The sequence below is a fragment of the Papio anubis genome, chromosome 6 (genome assembly GCF_008728515.1).
Source record: "Papio anubis isolate 15944 chromosome 6, Panubis1.0, whole genome shotgun sequence".
Classification (NCBI taxonomy): Eukaryota; Metazoa; Chordata; class Mammalia; order Primates; family Cercopithecidae; genus Papio; species Papio anubis.
Window position 1 is genome coordinate 157,126,824 of NC_044981.1, and position 22,695 is coordinate 157,149,518.

Sequence of the window (22,695 nt, forward strand, 5' to 3'; positions counted from 1 at the left end):
GTAAATATTCAGGAATAGGATTGCAGGTTTGTAGGGTAAATGTGCATTTATTGAACTTTTGGAGAAAGCATCAGACTGATTTCCAAAGTGATGGTTTCATTTTGCACTTCCACCAGTATAAGAGAGAGTTGCACATCCTCACTCCACATCAGTGACACCACTGTTTGTGGTGTCTTCTTAATGATATCCATGTCCCTTGGGTGTTTGGTGACATATTATGATGATTATAATTGTTTATTTCTCACAGCTGAGATATTGGACATTTTCTTCAGGTCCTTATCGGCTATGTGTACATCAATCTGTCCCCAAGAAATGCCTATTCAATCTGTTGCCCATAAGTTGTTTGTCGTCTGTTTAGTGAGTGAGAGAAATGTTCCTATATTCTGGACACAAGCCGTTTGTCAGATATACGGACAGAGAGCATTTTTCTTCTCATATGTTACTTGCCTAATTATTTTCATAACAATGACTTTTGGTGAGCATGAGTTGTCATGAAAGCCCACATCATAATTTGTTTTCTTTTATAGTGAGAGTTTACCGACTCCTGCCTCAAAAAAGTTTGCCTTCTACAAGGTTGTGAAGATTTTATATTTTCTCATGGAACTTTCATATTTCAGGTTTAGTTTCAGCTCTGACACTTAGGTGGAAGAGATATCTCAAAATAAGTTGAGATGAAAGGCAAAAGTCAAGTTCTGCTTTTGTTTTGTGTCATGGATATCCAAATGGTTCAGAATGATTTTGTAAAATATTTTTGTCTCCATTGAATTGCTTTGCCATCTATATGGAAAATCAATTTACCATATATGTATGTGGGTCTGGTACTGGACCATCCCTTTTTAGGTTTGCATACTCTTTTGGACAGTAATACATACCCTGTTTTGTTTTTGTTTTTGTTTGAGACAGAGTCTCATTCCATCATCCAGGCTGGAATGCAGGGGCATGATCAAGGCTCACTCATGCCTAGATCTCCTGGGTCAAGCCATCCTCTCCCCTCAGCGTCCTGAGTGGCTGAAATTACAGGTGCAAGTCATCACATCCATCTAATTGTTTATTTTTTGTGGAGAGAAGGTCTCTCTCTATTCCTGAGGCTGGTCTTGAACATCTGGGCTCAAGCCATCCTCCTGCCTCAGCCTCCCAAAATGTTGGGGTTACAGGCATGAGTCAAGGGGCTTGGCCAATACCATATGTATTAATTCTTGTACTTTTATATGTCTTTATATTAAGGTATGTGAGTCCTCCATTTTTTTTTTTTCAAAAAAGGACTGCTGCAATAGTGCTTGGGTGTGGGTTTCATCCAAAGATCAATTTCACGAGAAGTGATATGGAGTTTTTTAATCTATAAGCATGGTGTATCTTTATTTAGATCTTTTAATTCTTTCCTCAACAATGTTTTCTAGTGCAAGGTCTATAGTCCTTGAGCATAGTGTGTAAAATGTATCACTAAATATTTTTTGATTTTGATACTATTATCAGTGATATTGCTTTAAGACTTTTTATTTTCCTAATGATCATAGAAAGTATACAGAAAAACCGTTTTTGTACATTGAGCATGTATATACTTTTGTTTCTTCAATTTCACCACATTCACTTATTAGTCTCTAGAGTGCCTGCATCCATTCATCACCACTCCAGCTTATTTATGATTCAGGTTTTCATCGTATATATCCTTTTTCATATTTCGATGTTTAAAGTAGATCTTTACACTTAAAGAGTATTTATTCTAGAAAGAACACACTTAGACTGTGGTTTTTATTCAACTTACAGTCTCTGCCTTTTATTTGTAATGCTTAGTCCTTTTACATTTAATATGCTTAAAATGTGGTTCAGTTTATGTCTACCATAATGCTATGTATTTTCTGTTTACATCATATCTTTTATATTCTTCATTCCTCTTTTCCTTCCTTCTTTTGGATAAAAGGACTGTTCCTCTTATTATCTATTCCTCTCAGTTTAAATTTTGGGGTTGCCCTAGGATTTATAATATCCTACCTTAAACTATCACATTCAACCATGTATTAATATTATATAACTTCATGGATAATGCAAAAAACTCATTAACAGTATGCTTCAATTTATCCTCCGCATTTTTTTTGCTACTGTCTTTTATGAATTTTACTACTACATATATTGAAACAACAATATAGCCCTATTATTTTAATTAACATCACAAATTGTCCTTTAAATAAATTTAAAAATTAGATAAATAAAAGTATTTCATATTGACATTGACATTTGCCATTTCCAGGGCTCTTCGTGACTTAGTATGGATTAAAGTTTCCATCTGGTATTATTTTTCTTCTTCCTAAATAGCTTTCCTTAACATCTTTTAATACAGAAGCCTGCTATGGATACATTCTTTTGTTTTTTTGCTTGTTTCCTCTGGAGGTGGCAGAATATATATTTACATCACGTTTATTTTAAAGGGTTTTTTTTATTTTTTTTTGTTTGTTTGTTTGTTTCTGGCTGGACATGTCGTCCTAGGTTGATCTGCTTTTATTTCTTTTTATCACTTTAAAGATGTTATCCCATTGTTTCTGAGGAGAAGGCATCAGTCATTTGCATTACTGTTCCTCTATGTAAATGATCTTGTTTTCCTCTGGTTTATAAGATTATCCTTGTTATCTTTGATGTTGGACGATTTTTCTGTGATGTACCCAAGTAAATCATAGAGTTTTGCTTTTTAAAAATACTATTTCTGATTCATTGAGCTTCTTGACTGTGAGTTTATCATTTTCTTCATATGTGTAAAGTCTTCAGCCGTCGTTGCTTTGAGTATTTTTTCTGTCCCAATATCTCTTTCCTGTCCTTCTGTGACTTGCTTTACCCATATATTAAATCTTTTGATATTTTCACTGATATCCTTGAGGTTCTGTTTATTTTTTTCAGCTTCTCTCTCTCTCTCTCTCTCTCTCTCTGTGTGTGTGTGTGTGTGTGTGTGTCTTACAGATTGTATGGCTTTCATTGAGTTATCTTCTAGTTCACTTTTTCTTCTGTGATGCATGAACTGATAGTAAGGCCATCCAATGCTTATTTTATTAAGGTTACACTTTTTTGTAGTTCTTTAATTTCCATTTGGTTGTTTTATGTGTTTGCTTTTTCTTGATATTCTGCATTTGTTTCTCTCATGTTCATGTTTTCTTCAAATCTTTGAACACAATTATCATATATACACAGTTTTAATTTCTTTGTCAATTCCATCGTTTCTACTATTTCTTGGTCTATTCATATTGACTAGTTTTTCTCCTAGTTATGGATCACACTAATTGCTTTTTTCTGCCTCACAAATTTTTAAATGTATGCCACTCATTGTGAATGCCACATTACAGAGCACCGTATCAAGTTATTTACCTCCAGTGATGGTTGAGATTTCTTCTGTCAGGCAGTTAATTTACTTGGAGATCATTTGGGTCCTTTTAGACTTGGTTTTTAAGCTTTACTAGGGTGTTTCTGGAGTAGCCTTTATTCTAAGAAGGCATAAATCCTACTCCTAAAGTATGACTTTTCTGGGGTCTCTACTGAATGCCTGAGATGTTCAATGAGATATCTCTCCTTGAGCTGATCAGAACTCCAATACCCCTCAGTGCTACATGAGCTCTGGCATCTCCCATTGAGCTCACTGTTTCCCTGAATTTGTCCTTTCCCCCATAGTGGTTCTCTGTCCTACTTTGTAGAATTTCTCCCTGTGCACATGCAGTTTATATTAGACTTGAGGAGACTTCCATGCATATTCTTTCAGCTCCTTTTCACCACAAATTCTTTCTCATTATTACCTAGCCTAGAAAATCTACATTTTCTTAGCTATTCCAAACTCTAGTCTCTTTCCTCAGTTCGGCAAAACTGCTATGGTTGGCTTTGGCTCCAACTCCTTGCCCTTCAGTTCAGGAAGGTTCTCCAGGAAGAAAGTTAGAATAGTTATGGAGCTGTGCTCATTCATTTCCTTTTCTAAATTATCTCAGTCCTATACCATCTCTTGTCCAACATGTGGAAAGTTTTTTTTAAAATATATCTTTTATAGTCATTTATGGCAGAAAGTAGTTTTTGTCCGACTTGGTTTTTTGTCCATGTACCTGCCCATTTTAATCTCCATATCTGTTTATTTCCTTACTCTCATCTACATTCTTGCTTTTGCTTTTCCTGTCCTGGCAACCCACATCCCTTCAGAAAACTGGAGCTTAGAACCCAGTGTGTTCACACAGGTTTATATATGTTATATTATATTAATATGTGTGTGTGTGTGTGCTGCAAATTGTATGGCTATACAGTCTGCAGCTGTGCAGGCTATAGGGTATTTGGTCATCAGTCAGGGACAGACATGAAAACTTTGCACATTTCCCTAGACCATATATATATATGAATACTAGTCTGTATGAACATATACACGAATACTAACCTATATGAATATATATAAAAATACTAGTCTGAATGAACACACCTGGTTCTATATATATTCATATACATATGAATTATTTACTTGTGACCCATGACAAAAATGGTGAACACAACCTTCATTTCAGGGAAGGGAAGTTAGAATGATAGAATTGCATGCGTGAAAGACTGCACTGATCTTTCATGAACACTGTAGAATGGCACTCTAACTCATCAACTCCATATAGCCTTCTGCTTCCATCAGACTATTAGAAAAGATAGCAAGCCTAAAATACCTCTTCTCTCAGACTCTTTTATCAAAAGCAAGGTTGTTTGGACATTTTGCCACACCTTCTGGGTCTAAGGGAAATTTGGTCCTAACAAGTTAGCTTGAAGCATGGCTCTTCTAAGAGAAACTTAAGTTGGCTGTTGCTCCTCTTATAACTGACACCAAAGACATACTCATTTGGGTGGTTTTCTGGGGTCCTCTTATGCTGGTGTGGTGTCATAGATGACCAAGATTGACATGTCCTTCCTGTGACAGTGGTGGAGAATGTGCCTCGATAACTCTGTCCATTACCATGGTAGCACTGCTGGACCACAGGGGTTTGCTCAGTTGGTGCTGAAAATAGACAGAATCAAGCTGAGTAATTACTAGTATGCAGAAACATGTGAAGCAATTTATGACACAAACAGGACGGTAGTTTCAGAATTATGACTGTTCTCTTTAGTATACTCGCAAGCAGAAGGACATGCTGAAGCAAAAACAATAGATTAATAGCATTCTAATATTTTAGTAAGTTCTTAGAAATGTTATATTCAAAACCTGGTAGGAAAAGGACATATCAGTGTGCTTACAATTGAAACTAAGACTCATATGCAAGCTCTTTTGTATGACTCTCTACTGGTTGTTCACGAGAACGAGGCAGCAAACCAGATGGTGATGGATTAGACCGTGCAGGCTGTAGGGTGATTGACTGTCAGTGGGAGACAGACATGAAAACCTGGCACATTTCCCTAGACCATTGCCCCTGAAAAGTCAAAGCCTTAAGCTTCTGGTGGACGGGGCAAGTCATGGTCCTGCATCTAGTACTTGCCAGCAAAGACCTATTGCTTCTTAGAGAAGGACGGAGGCTGAAATCTTATTCCCTTACAGTAGAGACAGGGAATCCTCTTGTCCTAGCATGCTGCATTGCAACAAAGCAGAAGTATACTACCCTTCCTCTCAACACACACCAAAGATTCATGTTCCAAGAGAAGGTGCAAGAACACCAAGAAATCACTGCCTTCCAAGCACAGGTGGGCAGAGCCTACCTAAGACGAGGTAAGCCAGAGAAATGGTGCATTCTGTGGTACGCACTGCCCAATAGCCCCAGGATTAGATGGAATAAATATCATCATGTTAGGTTTCTCCAGGATGACAATCTCAGCGGCCACATACCTCAGCAACTGCAATGTTGAAGATCGCAATGAACACTGCCCACTTTAAGAAATGCCTGGAAACACTCACTAGTGTGAAATTTGGCACAAATTTGGCCTGATGTTAGAATTGGAATTTTGTCTGGAACACTGAGATAACCCCTTTCATAACAAAGTGAGTGGTAAGTCAAGTGCCCTGGTGGGTTTGCAGTGTTCCTGAAGACACCACCCACACATGTTGCACCAGAAACTTCTCCATCAGAGACGATGCTGAGGCTTCTTTCCACGTGCCATCCCCTCAAGTTTCTGTGTAGCATGGAAGATTTCTGCATCAGTCAGATTTTCCATCCCTTTTCATCCCAGTGTTCAAATGTGTAGATGTCTGGCCACAGACTTCTTACCTGCTTCAGAATGAGCTTCCATGCTTGGAACCGGAACAACAGTGGGAGTCTCTAGGACATCTGATTCTGTTTCTGAGCATTGTGTCAGGTTGCAGTACTCCCACCTCACACATGGATCAGTCGTGTAACACCAGGGTTGTTTCCCAGAATCTGGATTCCTGCAGTAGTTCCTGGTCAGGACACTGCAAATTCCAAAACGACACAGGTCACAAGAGGCAGGAAAAAATTCAGGGGCACCCAGCATTGTCTAAACTTTGTTATAACAAAGTGTTAAAAAGTGACATTGTAATATTCCCATTTTAGGTACAATAATAATAATATTCTCAAAAGCAAAAATGGTCCTCAAGTTCTAAAGAACCATGTAAATTTCCAAGATAGATTATAATTTGTATTTTAAAATATCAAAATTGGTCTATGATCCATATAAATACTGAGATCATACATAAACGTATACAAGAAGAATTCAGAATATCTTCCTCCTTCCAACTGCATGCCTTCAGAATAAATGACATAGATTTTGAAGAGTGTATTTTAGATTTTTTTTTTTTTTTTTTTGAGGCGGAGTCTGGCTCTCTTGCCTAGGCTGGAGTGCAGTGGCCGGATCTCAGCTCACTGCAAGCTCCGCCTCCCGGGTTTACGCCATTCTCCTGCCTCAACCTCCCAAGTAGCTGGGACTACAGGCTCCCGCCACCACGCCTGGCTAATTTTTTGTATTTTTAGTAGAGACAGGGTTTCACCATGTTAGCCAGGATGGTCTCAATCTCCTGACCTTGTGATCCGCCTACTTCGGACTCCCAAAGTGCTGGGATTACAGGCGTGAGCCACTGCACCTGGCCTTAGATTTTTTTAATGCACATAAAAATGTATTGATATCTGTCTCGTTCTTTGTACCTCTCTCTAGGACTCTGCAGTAACATGTAAATTGGAACTAATATATATTACTTCATGGAAGAAATGACATCCAACATGACACCATTCCCAGGCCAGCCCCTTTATGTACTCACAGTGTAGCTAAAAGGCGCTGCTTTTACAGTGAAAAGCAATTATGAAAATAGTATTACTGTAAATAACAAATCAGGTAGATCAAGTGCGTTTGGGTTTACAAGACTTATGAAACCTGCCCTAAAAAACTAGCTCCCAGAGAGGATGCCATTTCTCTAGCATGGGTTCCTGGGCAGGACCTCCTCTCCTGTTCTCAGTTCATCCTCTGCTGGCCGCAGCCGCTTCAGAACTGAGGGGATGGAGGATGAGGAGAAAGAACAGTGGGACCCAAGGCATAAAGGTCGTCGGCTGGGTAGACTATGGGATCTGAAGAGGTCGAGTGGCTACAGAGAAGTCAGAAAACAATGGAGTAAGAGGCACAGAAGGCAAGGATCCCGGGGTGGAGGGATCTTAGAGAATGTACTCCCACTCATGCCTCCTAGGAACGTTGACCCAACTTGTCAGAATCCTCAGATTAATAACCTGCAGCTCTCCGAGAAAACTTGCAACCTCTTATGCGCCATGGGAAAGTTTAGAGGCTCTATGCATGTGACTTAGTCTCAAGCCTAGACTCCCATTTGAGGAAGCTGGTTCTCCAAGCAACTGGATGTGCTAAAAGGTTGAAGGTTTAAAAGAAATTTCTGCTCTTTTTACAGTTGAGGTATACTTTCCCATAGAGTGAGATGCACACATCTGTAATGTTGTTTGTTTGATGAGTTTGGATCAACACCTATACCTGTGGAACCCAAACTCCCATCACCACACAGAACATTTCTGTGACCCCAGAAACTCTCTCGAGTCCCTACCCAATTAATCTCTGCTACCCCCTTGCCACTGCCAGAGGCAAATACATTGGTTTCTTTCACCAGAAATTAGTTTTTCCTCTTTTGGAGCCTCATGTAAATGAACTCATACAGAATATACATGGCTTCTTTCCTGAGTATATTTTTGAGTTCCATCCATGCTATTTGAGAGAATCAGTGCTGAATAGTATTCATGTGTACCAGTAGGTTGCAAATTATTTTTTCATTTTGTTATTGATGAACATTGAAGTTATTTTTACAGTTTGGATTATAATAAGTAAGGCTGCTATAAATATTCATATACAACTCTTTGTGGACTTATTTTTTCATTTCCTTGGGGTAAATATTCAGGAATAGAATTGCAAGTTTGTAAGATAGATGCATATTGATGGAACTTTATAAGAAACCATCTGACTGATTTTTTAATTTGTTGTATCATTTTGATCTTCCACCAGCATATGGTAAGAGTTTTATAATCTAGCTCCACATCAGTGACACCATTTATTGTTGTGTCCTCTTAATGATATCCATATCCATTGGGTGTTTGGTGATGTCTAATGATGGTTGTAATTCTTGATTTTTGATGGCTGAGATATTGAGCACTTCTTCAGGTAATTATTGGCTATGTGTCCATTCTTCCCTGTGAAATGCCTACTCGGTCTGTTGCCCATTTTGATCAGGTTGCTTGTCCTCTGATTAGTGAGTGGGAGACATGTTTCTATACTATGGATACAAGCCATTTGTCAGATATACCGACTGAGAGGATTTTCTTCCAGTGTGTTACTTGCCTATTTACTTTCTTAACAGTGATATTGGGTGAACTTAAGATTTCATTTTATGAAATCCCAAATTATAACTGGTTTTTCTTTATAGATAGGGTTTTCTGGGTCCAGCCTCAATAATTTTGCCTTCCCCTAAGTTGTAAAGGTTAGTTCTTTTGTAGAAGTTTTTTTTTTTGTTTTTTTTTGTTTTTTGTTTTTTGTTTTAATTTCAGCTGCAGTGTTGCTCTTATATGTAGGTCTAAGAACTATTTGAAATTAATTTGAACTAGAAAGCAGAAGTCAAGGCCAGGTTTTGTTTTATTTTCTGTGTGGATAGCTACAGATAGCTAAAACCATAGTTTTGGAAATAATTTATTTCTCCATTGAATTTCTTTGCCAGGTATATTGAAAATCAATTGAACGTGTATATGTGGGTCTGCTTCTAAATCATCTTTTTTATGTTTGTATGCTTTTTTGCTAATATTATGTGTCTTTTTTCTATTTTGAGAGAGAGAGAGAAAGAGGATCTTGCTCTGTCAACCAGACTGGAGATCAGCAGCATGATCTCGGCTCACTTCAGCATCAACCTCCTGGGCTCAAGCGATCCTCCCACCCCAGCCTCCCTAATAGCTGAGACTACAGGTTCATGGCACCACACTTACTAGTTCTTTTTAAATTATTTTTTGTAGACACAGGCTCTTGCTATATTGCCCAGGCTGGTCTAGAACTCCTGGACTCAAGTGCTCCTCCTGCTTCAGACTCCCAGAGTGATGGAATTACAGGCAAGACACATGGCCTCTGGCCAATATCACATGTCTTGATTATTGTCCCTTTAGAAATCTTTAAATTGTGTTATAAAAGTTCTCCAACTTTTTTTCTTCTTTTTAAAGATTGTCTTTGTGGTTCTAACATATAAATGTTATCACTTTAAAAATACATATATATATTAGTGATGGAATTCTGATTAGATGTGGGTCGAATCCAAAGATCAATTTAACGAGAAGTGATACTGAGTCTTTTAATCTAAAAGCATGGTATATATATGTACACACACACATATATGTACACACACACACACACACACACACACACACATATATATATATTTTTTTTTTCGAGGCGGAGTTTTGCTCTTGTTGTCCAGGCTGCAGTTGCTCAATGGTGCGATCTCGGCTCACTATAACCTCCACCTCCTGGGTTCAGGTGATTCTTCTGCCTCAGCCTCCCCAGTAGCTGGGATTACAAGCATGTGCCACCACACCCAGCTAATTTTTGCATTTTTAGTAGAAACAGGGTTTCACCATGTTGGTCAGGCTGGTCTTGAACTCCTGACCTCAGGTGATCCATCCACCCCAGCCTCCCAAAGTGCTGAGATTACAGGCATGAGCCACCAGTCCCAGCCACATGGTATATCTTTATTTAGATCTTTTATTTGTTTTCCTCAACATTGTTTTGTAGTATGCAGGGTATCATTCTTGGGTATTTTGTATTACATTTACTGATAAATTTTTTGGTTTTAATACTAGTTTATGGTTTTAATACCAGTTCCTATTAGATATTATTTTTCTTCTACCCACATAGCATTCTTCAACATCTTTTATTATAGAAGTCTTATGCTGAAAGAGTCTTCTACTTTTGCAGGGTCTTTTTCTTTTGTGGGGAGATAATAGGTGCTTATATAGCATACATGTTTAAGAATTTTTTTTTTTTTTTTTTTTTTTGCAAACATAGCATACTAGGTTGATTGTGCTTTTTTCTTTTTTATTATCTTATTTTTTTCCGTAAGTTATTGGGTTACAGGTAGTATTTGGTTACACGAGTAAGTTCTTTTTTGTTTTTATTTTTTGAGATGGAGTCTTGCTCTGTCGCCCAGGCTGGTGTGCAGAGGCACGATCTCGGCTCACTGCAAGATAAGTAAGTTCTTTAGTGGAGATTTGTGAGATCTTGGTGCACCCATCACCTGAGCAGTACACACTGCACCATATTTGTTGTCTTTTATCCTTCGCACCCCTCCTACTTTTCCCCTAAGTCCTCAAAGTCCATTGAATCATCTTTATGCCTTTGCATCCTCATAACTTAGCTCCCACATATTAGTGAGAACAAACGATGTTTGGTTTTCTATTCCTGAGTTAGTTCACTTAGCTCACTTAGAATAATAGTCTCCAATCTCATCCAGGTAATTGCAAATGCTGTTAATTCATTCCTTTTTATGGATGAGTAGTATTCCATCATATATATATATATATGAGATGTAGTATTCATATATATATATGATGTAGTAGTATACATATATATGATGTAGTGGTATTCCACCATATATATATATATATATATACATATATATGATATGAGATATATATTTTATATATATATATATATATATATATATATCAGAGTTTCTTTATTCACTCGTTGATTGATGGACATTTGGGTTGATTCCATGATTTTGCAATTGTGAATTATGCTGCTATATACATGCATGTGCAAGTATCTTTTTCAAGTAATGACTTATTTTCACCCAGTAGTGAGATTGCTGAATCAAATGGTAGTCCTACTTTCAGTTCTTTAAGGAATCTCCACACTGTTTTTCATTGCGGCTGTACTAGTTATATTCCCAACAGCAGTGTAGAAGTGTTCCCTGTTTGATGCATCCATGCCAACACCTACTGTTTTTTGATTATGACCATTCATGCAGGAGTAAGGTGGTATCACATTGTGGTTTTGATTTGCATTTCCCTGGTCATTAGTGATGTTGAGCAGTTTTTCATATGTTTGTTGGCCTTTGGTATATCTTCTTTTAAGAATTGTCTATTCATATCCTTAGCTCGCTTTTTGATGGAATTGTTTGTTTTTTTCTTACTGATTTGTTTGAGTTCGTTGTAGATTCTGGATATTAGTCCTTTGTCAGATGTATAGATTGTAAAGATTTTCTGCCATTCTGTGGGTTGTCTGTTTGCTGACTGTTCCTTTTGCTGTGCAAAAGCTCTTTAGTTTAATTAGGTCCCAACTATTTATCTTTGTTTTTATTGGATTTGCTTTTGGGTTTTTGGTCATGAAATTCTTGCCTAAGCCAACGTCTAGAGGGATTTTTCCAATGATGTCTTCTAGAATTTTTATAGTTTCAGATCTTTGGTTTAAGTCCTTAATCCATCTTGAGCTGATTTTTTGTACACAATGAGAGATGAGGATCCAGTTTCATTCTCTTACATGTCACTAGCTAATTATCCCAGCACCATTTGTTGAAAAGGGTGTGTTTTCTCCACTTTAGGTTGTTGTTTGCTTTATTGAAGATGAGTTGGCTGTAAGTATTTGGGTTTACTTCTGGGTTCTCTATTCTGTTCCATTGGTCTATCTGCCTATTTTTATACCAGTACCACACTGTTTTGGTGACCATGGCTTTGTAGTATAGTTTGAAATCATGTAGCGTGATGCTTCCAGATTTGTTCTTTCTGCTTAGTCTGGCTTTGGCTATGTGGGCTCTTTGTTGATTCTATATGAATTTTAGAATTGTGTTTTTCTAACTCTGTGAAAAATGATGGTGGTATTTTTTATCAAGATTGCATTGAACTTGTAGATTGCTTTTGGCATTATGCTCATTTTCACAGTATTGATTCTACCCATCCATGAGCATGTGATGCGTCTCCATTTGTTTGTGTTGTCTATGATTTCTTTCAGCAGTGTTTTGTAGTTTTCCTTGTAGAGGTCTTTTGAGTCCTTTGTTAGGTATATTCCTAAGTTTTTTTTTTTTTATTGCAGCTATTTTAAAAGAGGTTGAGTTCTTGATTGATTTTCTACTTGATCTCTGTTGGCATATAGAAGAGCTACGATTTGTGTATGTTAATCTTGTATCCGGAAACTTTGCTGAATTCTTTTATCAGTTCTAGGAGCTTTCTGGAGGAGTCCTTAAGGTTTTCAAGGTAAACTATAATATCATCAGCAAACAGGGACAGTTTGGCTTCTTCTTTACCAATTTGGATGCCCTTTATTTCTTGCTCTTGTCTGATTGCTTTGGCTAGGACTTCCAGTACTATGTTCAAGAGGAGTGATGAGAGTGGGCATCCTTGTCTTCTTCTCATTCTCAGAGGGAATGCTTTCAACTTTTCCCCATTCAGTATTATGTTGGCTGTGGGTTTGTCATAGATGGTTTTTATTACATTAAGGTATGTCAATTGTATGCCAATTCTGCAGAAGGTTTTAATCATAAAGGGATGTTGTATTTTGTCAAATGATTTTTCTGCACCTTTTGAGATGGTCATGTGATGTTTATTTTTAATTCTGTTTATGTGGCATATCACATTTATTGACTTGCATATGTTAAACCATCCCTTCATCCCTGGTATGAAATCCACTTGATCATGGTGGATTATCTTTTTAATATGTTGTTGCATTCTGTTAGCTAGCATTTTATTGAAGATTTTAACATCTATGTTCATCAAGGATATCAGTCAGTAGTTTTCTTTTTTAGTTGTGTCCTTTTCTGGTTTTGGTATTAGGGTGATGCTGGCTTCATAGAATGAATTAGGGAAGGTTCCTTCTTTCTCCATCTTGTGGAATAGTGTCAAAAAGATTGGTACCAATCCTCTGAATGTCTGGTAGAATTCTACTGTGAATCCATCTGGTCCTGGACATTTTTTGTTGGTAATTTTTAAATTACTGTTTCAATCTTGCTGCATGTTATTGGTCTGTTCAAAGTATCTACTTCTCCCTGATTTAAGCTAGGACGGTTGTATTTTTTCAGGAATTTATCTATCTCTTCTAGGTTTTCTAGTTTATTTGCGTGTGAAGGTGTTCACAGTAGCCTCAAATGATCTTTTGTATTTCAGTGGTGTCAGTTGGAATATCTCCTGTTTTGTTTCTCAGTGAAGTCATTTGGATTTTCTATCTTCTTTACTTGGTTAATCTTGCTAATGGTCTATCAATTTTATTAATATTTTCAAAGAACCAGCTTTTGTTTGATTTATCTGTTGTATTTTTTATTTCAATTTTACTTAGTTCTACTCTAAAATCTTGATTATTTCCTTTCTTGTTTGGGGGTTGGTGTGTTCTTATTTCTTTAGTTCCTTGAGGTGCAGCCTTAGATTGTCTGTTTGTCCTCTTTCAGACTTTTTGATGTAGGCATTTAGGGCTGTGAATTGTCCTCTTAGCACCACCTTAGCTGTATCCCAGAAGTTTTGATAGATTGTGTCATTATTGTCATTCAGTTCAAATAATTTTTAAATTTCTATTTTGATTTTGTTTTTGATCCAGTGCTCATTCAGGAGTAGGTTATTTAATTTCCATGTATTTGCATGGTTTTGAAGGTTCCTTTTGGAGTTGGTTTCCAGGTTTATTCTACTGTGGTCTAAGAGAGTGCCTGATATAATTTCGATTTTCTTAAATTTATTGAGGTTCATTTTATGGCTTATCATATGGTCTATCTTGGAGAAAGTACCATGTGTTGTTGAATAGAATGTGTATTCTATGGTTATTGGGTAAAATGTTTTGTATATATCTGTTAAGTCCATTAGTTCCAAGGTATACTTTAAATCTATTGTTTCTTTGTTGACATTCTGTCTTGACGACCTGTTTAGTGCTGTCAGTGGACTATTGAAGTTCCTCACTATTATTGTGTTGCTATCTCATTTCTTAGGTCTAGTAGTAATTATTTTACATATTTGGGAGCTCCAGTGTTGGATGCATATACGTTTAGGATTGTGATATTTTTCCTGTTGGGCAAGGTCTTTTACCATTATATAATGACCCTATTTGTCTCTTTTAACCACTGTTGCTTTAAAGTTTACTTTGTCTGATACAACAATAGCTACTCCTGCTAGCTTTTGGTGTCCATTTGCATGAAATGCCTTTTTCCACCCATTTACTTTAAGTTTATGTGAGTCCTTATGTCTTAGATGAGTCTCCTGAAGGCAGCAGATGTTTGGTGAGTTCTTATTCATTCTGCAGTTCTGTATCATCTTATTATTATTATTATACTTTAAGTTCTGGGATACATGTGCAGAACGTGCGGGTTTGTTACATAGGTATACACGTGTCATGGTGGTTTGCTGCACTCATCAACCCATCATCTACATTAGGTATTTCTCCGAATCCAATCCCTCCCCTAGCCTCAACTCCCCAACAGGCCTCTGTGTGTAATGTTCCCCTCCCTGTGTCCATGTGTTCTCATTGTTCAACTCACACTTATGAGTGAGAACATATGGTGTTTGGTTTTCTGTTCTTGTGTTAGTTTGCTGAGAATGATGGTTTACAGCTTCATCCATGTCCCTGCCAAGGACAGGAACTCATCCTTTTTCATGACTGTGTAGTATTCCATGGTGTATATGTGCCACATTTTCTTTATCTAGTCTATCATTGATGGGCATTTTAGTTGGTTCCAAGTTTCTGCTATTGTGAATAGTGCTACAATAAACATATGCGTGTATGTGTCTTTATTGTAGAATGATTTATAATCCTTTGGGTATATACCCAATAATGGGATGGCTAGGTCAGATGGTATTTCTTGTTCTAGATCCTTGAGGAATCACCACACTGTCTTCCACAATGGATGAACTAATTTACACTCCCACCAACAGTGTAAAAATGTTCCTATTTCTCCATATTCTCTTCAGCATCTGTTGTTTCCTGACTTTTTAATGATCACAATTCTAACTGGCATGAGATGGTATCTCATTGTGGTTTAGATTTGTATTTCTCTAATGACTAGAGATGATGAGCTTTTTTTCATGTTTGTTGGCCACAAAAAGGTCTTCTTGTTAGAAGTGTCTGTTCATACCCTTCACCCACTTTTTGATGGGTTTTTTTCTTCTTGTACATTTGTTTAAGTTGCTTGTACATTCTAAACATTAGCCCTTTGTCAGATGGATAGATTGCAAAAATTTTCTACCATTCTGTAGGTTGCTTGTTCACTCTGATGATAGTTTTTTGCTGTGCAGAAGCTCTTTATTTTAATTAGATCTCATTTGTCAATTTTGGCTTTTGTTGCCATTGCTTTTGGTGTTTTAGTCATGAAGTCATCTCCCATGCCTATGTCCTGGATGGTATTGCCTATGTTTTCCTCTAGGTTTTTTTTGTTGTTGTTGTTGTTGTTGTTTTTTGAGATAGAGTCTCACTCTGTCACCCAGGCTGGAGTGCAGTGGTGCAATCTTGGCTTGCTGCAAGCTCCACCTCTTGGGTTCACACCATTCTCCTGCCTCAGCCTCCTGAGTAGCTGGGACTACAGGCACCCACCAATACACCCAGCTATTTTTTTTGTATTTTTAGTAGAGATGGGGTTTCACCATGTTAACCAGAATGGTCTCTATCTCCTGACCTCATGATCTGCCCACCTCGACCTCCCAAAGTGTCTTCTAGGGTTTTTATGGTTTTAGGTCTTACATTTAATTCTTTAATCTATCTTGAGTTAGTTTTTGTATAAGGTGTAAGGAAGGGGTCCAGTTTCAGTTTTCAGCATATGGTTAGCAAGTTTTCCCAACACCATTTGTGTGGTGTTATTTCTGAGGCCTCTGTTCTGTTTCATTGCTCTATATATCTGTTTTGGTACCAATACCATACCATGCTGTTTTTGTTCCTGTAACCTTGTAGTATATTTTGACATCAGGTAGCATGATGCCTCCAGCTTTGTTCTTTTTGCTTAGGATTGTCTTGGATATACAGGCACTTTTTTGATTCCATATGAAATTTAAAATAGCTTTTTCTAATTCTGTGAAGAAATCAATGGTAGCTTGATGGGGATAGTATGGAATCTATGAATTACTTTGGGCAGTATGGCCATTTTCATAATATTGATTCCTCCAGTTCATTAGCATGGAATGTTTTTCCATTTGTTTGTGTCCAGTCTTATTTCCTTGAGCAGTGGTTTGTAGTTCTCCTTGAAGAAGTCCTTTACATCCCTTGTAAGTTGTATTCCTAGGCATATTTTATTCTCTTTGTAGCAATTGTGAATGGGAGCTCATCATGATTTGGCTCTCTGTCTGTTATTGGTGTATAGGAACGCTTGTGATTTTTCCACATTGATTTTGTGTTCTGAGACTTCGCTGAAGTTGCTTATCAGCTTAAGGAGATTTTGGGCTGAGATGATAGGGTTTTCTAAATATTCAGTCATGTCATCTGCAAACAGAAACAATTTGACTTCCTCTCTTCCTATTTGAATACACTTTACTTCTTTCTCTTGCCTGATTATCCTGGACAGAACTTCCAATACTATGTTGAATAGGAGTGGTGAGAGAGGGCATTCATGTCTTGTGCTGGTTTTCAAAGGGAATGCTTCCAGCTTTTGCCTATTCGGTATGATATAGGCTAAGGGTTTGTCATAAATAGCTCTTATTATTTTGAGACATACTCCATCAATACCTAGTTTATTAAGAGTTTTTAGCATGTTTGGGTATTGAATTTTATCAAAGGCCTTTTCTGCATCTATTGAGATAATATTGTTTGGAATGCTTTCAGAAGGAATGGTGCTAGCTCTTCTTTGTACCTCTGGTAGAATTTGACTGTTAATCCCTATGGTCTGGGCTTTTTTTGGTTGGTAGGCTATTAATTACTACCTCAATTTCAAAACTTGTTATTGGTCTATTAAGGGATTTGACTTCTTCCCGGTTTAGTCTTGGGAGGGTGTATGTATCCAGGAATTTATCCATTTCTTTTAGATGTTCTATTTTATTTGCATAGAGGTGTTTAAAGTATTCTCTGATGGTAGTTTGTATTTCTGTGGCATCAGTGGTGATATCCCCTTTATTATTCTTTATTGTGCCTATTTGATTCTTCTCTATTTTCTTCTTTATTTGTCTGGCTAGTGTTCTATCTATTTTGTTAATCTTTTCAAAAAACCAGCTCCTGGATTTATTGATTTTTTAAAGGGTTTTTTTGTGTCTTTATCTCCTTCAGTTCTGCTCTGATGTTAGTTATTTCTTGTCTTCTGCTAGCTTTTGTATTTGTTTGCTCTTGCTTCTCTAGTTCTTTTAATTGTGATGTTAGGGTGTTGATTTTAGATCTTTCCCACTTTCTCCTGTGGGCATTTAGTGCTATAAATTTCCCTCTAAACAGTGATTTAAATGTGTCCCAGAGATTCTGGCACATTGTGTCTTTGTTCTTATTGGTTTCAAAGAACTTATTTATTTCTGCCTTAATTTTGTTATTTACCCAGTAGTAATTCAGGAGCAGGTTGTTCAGTTTCCATGTAGTTGTGTGGTTTTGAGTGAGTTTATTAATCCTGAGTTCTAGTTTGATTGCACTTTGGTGTGAGAGACTATTTGTTATGATTTCTATTCTTTGGCATTTGCTGAGGAGTGTTTTACTTCCAATTATGTGGTCAATTTTAGACTAAGTGTGATGTGGTGCTGAGAAGAATGTATATCCTGTTGATTTGGGGTGGTGAGTTCTGTAGATGTCTATTAGGTCAGCTTGGTCCAGAACTGAGTTCAAGTCCTGAATATCCTTGTTAATTTTCTGTCACATTGATCTAATATTGGCTGTGGGGTGTTAAAAACTCCCACTATTTTTGTGTGGAAGTCTAAGTCTCTTTGTAGGTTTCTAAGAACTTGCTTTATGAATTTGAGTGCTCCTGTATTGCGTGCATATATAATTAGGATAGTGAGATCTTCTTGTTGCACTCATCCTTTTACCATTATGCATTGCTCTTCTTTGTCTCTTTTGATCTTTGATGGTTTAAAGTCTGCTTCATCAGAGACTAGGATTGCAGCCCCTCCTTTTTATTTTCTTTCCATTTGCTTGGTAAATATTCCTTCATTTCTTTATTTTGAGCCCACACATGTCTTTTCACCTTAGATGGGTCTTCTGAATACAGCACAACAATGGGTCTTGACCCTTTATTCAATTTCCCAGTCTGTGTCTTTTAATTGGGGCATTTAGCCCATTTATACATAAGGTTAATATTGTTATGTGTGAATTTGATCCTGTCATTATGATGCTAGCAGGTTATTTTGCCCATTAGTTGATGCAGTTTCTTTATAGTGTTGATGGTGTTTACAATTTGGTGTGTTTTTGCAGTGGCTGGTACTGGCTTTTCCTTTCCATATTTAGTGCTTTCTTCAGGCAGGCCTGAAGTGCTCTTGTAAGGCAGGCCTGGTGGTAACAAAATTCCTCAGCATTTGCTTATTTGTAAAGGGTTTTACTTCTCTTTTGCTTATAAAGTTTAGTTTGGCTGGATATGAAATTCTGTGTTGAAAATTATTTTCTTGAAGAACGCTGAATATTCTACATCTTTCTTCGGTGTGGATGTTTCCTGCCTTTGAACATCAGACTCCAATTTCTTCAGTTTTGGAATTCAGACTGACTCTCTTTGCTCCTCAGCCTGCAGATAGCCTATTGTGGGATCTTGTGATCACGAGAAAGGGGAGGTTCCAAGATGGCTGAATAGGAACAGCTCCAGCCCACAGCTCCCAGCGTGAGCGACACAGAAGACGGGTGATTTCTGCATTTCCAACTAAGGTACTGGGTTCATCTCACTGGGGTTTGTCAGACAGTGGATGCAGTCCACAGAGCATGAGCTGAAGCAGGGCAGGGCATTGTCTCACCTGAGAAGCACAGGGGGTTGGGGAATTCCCTTTCCTAGCCAATAGAAGCCGTGACAGATGTACCTGGAAAATGGGGAGACTCCCACCCTAATACTGTGCCTTTCCAATGGTCTTAGCAAACAGCACACCAGGAGATTATATCCTGTGCCTGGCTTGGATGGTCCCACACCCGTGGAGCCTCACTCACTGCTAGCACAGCAGTCTGAGATTGAACTGCAAGGCAGCAGCAAGGCTTTGGGAGGGGGTCTGTCATTGCTGAGGCTTGAGTAGGTAAACAAAGTGGCCGGAAATCTCGAAATGGGTGGAGCACAACACAGCTCAAGAAGGCCTGCCTGCCTCTGTAGATTCCACCTCTGAGGGCAGGGCATAGCCAAACAAAAGGCAGCAGAAACCTCTGCACACTTAAACGTCCCTGTCTGACAGTTTGGAAGAGAGTAGTGGTTCTCCCAGCATGGAGTTTGAGATCTGAGAACAGACAGACTATCTCCTCAAGTGGGTCTCTGACCCCTGAGTAGCCTAACTGGGAGACACCTCCCAGTAGGGGCTGACTGACACCTCATACAGCCGGGTGCCCCTCTGAGATGAAGCTTCCAGAGGAAGGATCAGGCAGCAACATTTGCCATTCTGCAATATTTGCTGCTCTGCAGCCTCCACTGGTGATACCCAGGCAAACAGGGTCTGGAGTGGACCTCCAGCAAACTCCCACAGACCTGCAGCTGAGGGTCCTGACTGTTAGAAGGAAAACTAACAAATAGAAAGGACATCCACACCAAAACCCCATCTGTATGTCACCATCATCAAGAACCAATGGTAGATAAAACCACAAAGATGGGGAGAAACCAGAGCCAAAAAGCTGAAAATTCTAAATATCAGAGCACCTCTTTTCTTCCAAAGGAATGCAGCTCCTCACCAGCAACAGAACAAAGCTGGATGGAGAATGACTTTGAAGAGTTGAGAGAAGGCTTCAGACTATCGGTAATAACAAACTTCTCTGAGCTAAAGGAGGATGTTCGAACCCATCCCAAAGAAGCTAAAAACCTTGAAAAAAGACTAGACGAATGGCTAACTAGAATAAACAATGTAGAGAAGACCTTAAAGGACCTGATGGAGCTGAAAACCATGGCACTACGTGACACATGCACAAGCTTCAGTAGCTGATTCGATCAAGTGGAAGAAAGGGTATCAATGACTGAAGAGCAAATGAATGAAGTGAAGCAAGAAGAGAAGTTTAGAGAAAAAAGAGTAAAAAGAAATAAACAAATCCCCCAGGATATATGGGACTATGTGAAAAGACCAAATCTTTGTCTGACTGGTGTACCTGAAAGTGACAGGGAGAATGGAACCAAGTTGGAAAACACTCTTCAGGATATTATCCAGGAGAACTTCCCCAACCTACCAAGACAGGCCAACATTCAAATTCAGGAAATACAGAAAACGACACAAAGATACTCCTCGGGAAGAGCAACTCCAAGACACATAATTGTCAGATTTACAACAGTTGAAATGAAGGAAAAAATGTTAAGGGCAGCCAGAGAGAAAGGTTGGGTTACCCACAAAGGGAAGCCCATCAGACTAACAGCGGATCACTCAGCAGAAACTCTACAAGCCAGAAGAGAGTGGGGGCCAATATTCAACATTCTTAAAGAAAGAATTTTCAACCCAGAATTTCATATCCAGCCAAACTAACTTCATAAGTGAAGGTGAAATAAAATCCTCTACAGACAATCAAAAGCTGAAAGACTTTGTCACCACCAGGCCTGCCTTACAAAAGCTCCTGAAGGAAGCACTAAACATGGAAAGGAACAACCCGTTCCAGTCACTGCAAAAACATGCCAAATTGTAAAGACCATCAATGCTAGGAAGAAACTGCATCAATGAATGAGCAAAATAACCAGCTAACATCATAATGACAGAATCTAATTCACATATAACAATATTAACCTTAAATGTAAATGGGCTAAATGCTCCAATTAAAAGACACAGACTGGCAAATTGGATAAAGAGTCAAGACTCATCACTGTGCTATATTCAGGAGACCCGTCTCAGGTGTAGAGACACACATAGGCTCAAAATAAAGGGATGGAGGAAGTTCTACCAAGCAAATGGAAAACAAAAAAAAAATGCAGGGGTCACAATCCTATTCTCTGATAAAACACTTTAAATCAATAAAGATCAAAAGAGACAAAGAAGGCCATTAGATAATGGTAAAGGGATCAATTCAACAAGAAGAGCTAACAATCCTAAATATATATGCATCCAATACAGGAGCACCCAGATTCATAAAGCAAGTCCTTAGAGACCTACAAAGAGACTTAGATTCCCACACAATAATAATGGGAGACTTTAACACCCCACTGTCAACATTAGACAGATCAATGAGACAGAAAGTTAACAAAGATATCCCGGAATTGAACACAGTTCTGCACCAAGCAGACCTAATAGACATCTACAGAACTCTCTACCCCAAATCAATGGAATATACATTCTTCTCATCACCACATCACACTTATTCCAAAATTGACCACTTAATTGGAAATAAAGCATTCCTCAGCAAATGTAAAAGAACAGAAATTATAACAAATTGTCTCTCAGACCAAAGTGCAATCAAACTAGAACTCAGGATTAATAAACTCACTCAAAACTGCTCAAATGCATGGAAACTGAACAACCTGCTCCTGAATGTGTACTGGGTACATAACAAAATGAAGGCAGAAATAAAGATGTTTTTTGAAACCAATGAGAACAAAGATACAACATACCAGAATCTCTGGGACACATTTAAAGCAGTGGGTAGAGGGAAATTTATAGCACCAAATGCCCACAAGAGAAAGCAGGAAAGATCTAAAATTGACACCCTAACGTCACAATTAGAACTAGAGAAGCAAGGGCAAACACATTCAAAAGCTAACAGAAGGCAAGAAATAACTAAGATCAGAGCAAAACTGAAGGAGATAGAGACATAAAAAACCCTTCAAAAACTCAATGAATCCAGGAGCTGATTTTTTAAAAAAGATCAACAAAATTGACAGATCGCTAGCAAGACTAATAAAGAAGAAAAGAGAAAAGAATCAAATAGATGCAATAAAAAATGATAAAGGGATATCACCACTGATCCCACAGAAATACAAACTACCATCAGAGAATACTATAAACACCTCTATGCAAATAAACTAGAAAATCTAGAAGAAATGGATACATTCCTGGACACATACACCCTCCCAAGACTAAACCACAAAGAAGCTGAATCCTTGAATAGACCAATAACAGGCTCTGAAAGTGAGGCAATAATTAAGAGCCTACCAACCATAAAAAGTCCAGGACCGGAAAGATTCACAGCCAAATTCTACTAGAGGTACAAAGAGGAGCTGGTACCAATTCTTCTGAAACTATTCCAATCAATAGAAAAAGAGGGAATCCTCCCAAACTCATTTTATGA

The 22,695-nt window shown here is 38.0% G+C and overlaps 1 protein-coding gene across 3 annotated transcripts in view; it reads right to left on the reverse strand.

Annotated features, from left to right (window-relative positions):
- Positions 1 to 22,695, reverse strand: part of LPA (lipoprotein(a)) — a 132,751-nt gene that overhangs the window by 15,732 nt on the left and 94,324 nt on the right. For all 3 annotated transcript variants that reach the window (XM_031667557.1, XM_031667559.1, XM_031667558.1), the window contains 2 exons: positions 6,186 to 6,367; positions 4,828 to 4,987 (listed from right to left, as the gene is read on the reverse strand). In XM_031667557.1, coding sequence (XP_031523417.1) covers positions 4,828 to 4,987; positions 6,186 to 6,367 — 342 coding nt within the window. The remainder of the gene's footprint in view (positions 1 to 4,827; positions 4,988 to 6,185; positions 6,368 to 22,695) is intronic.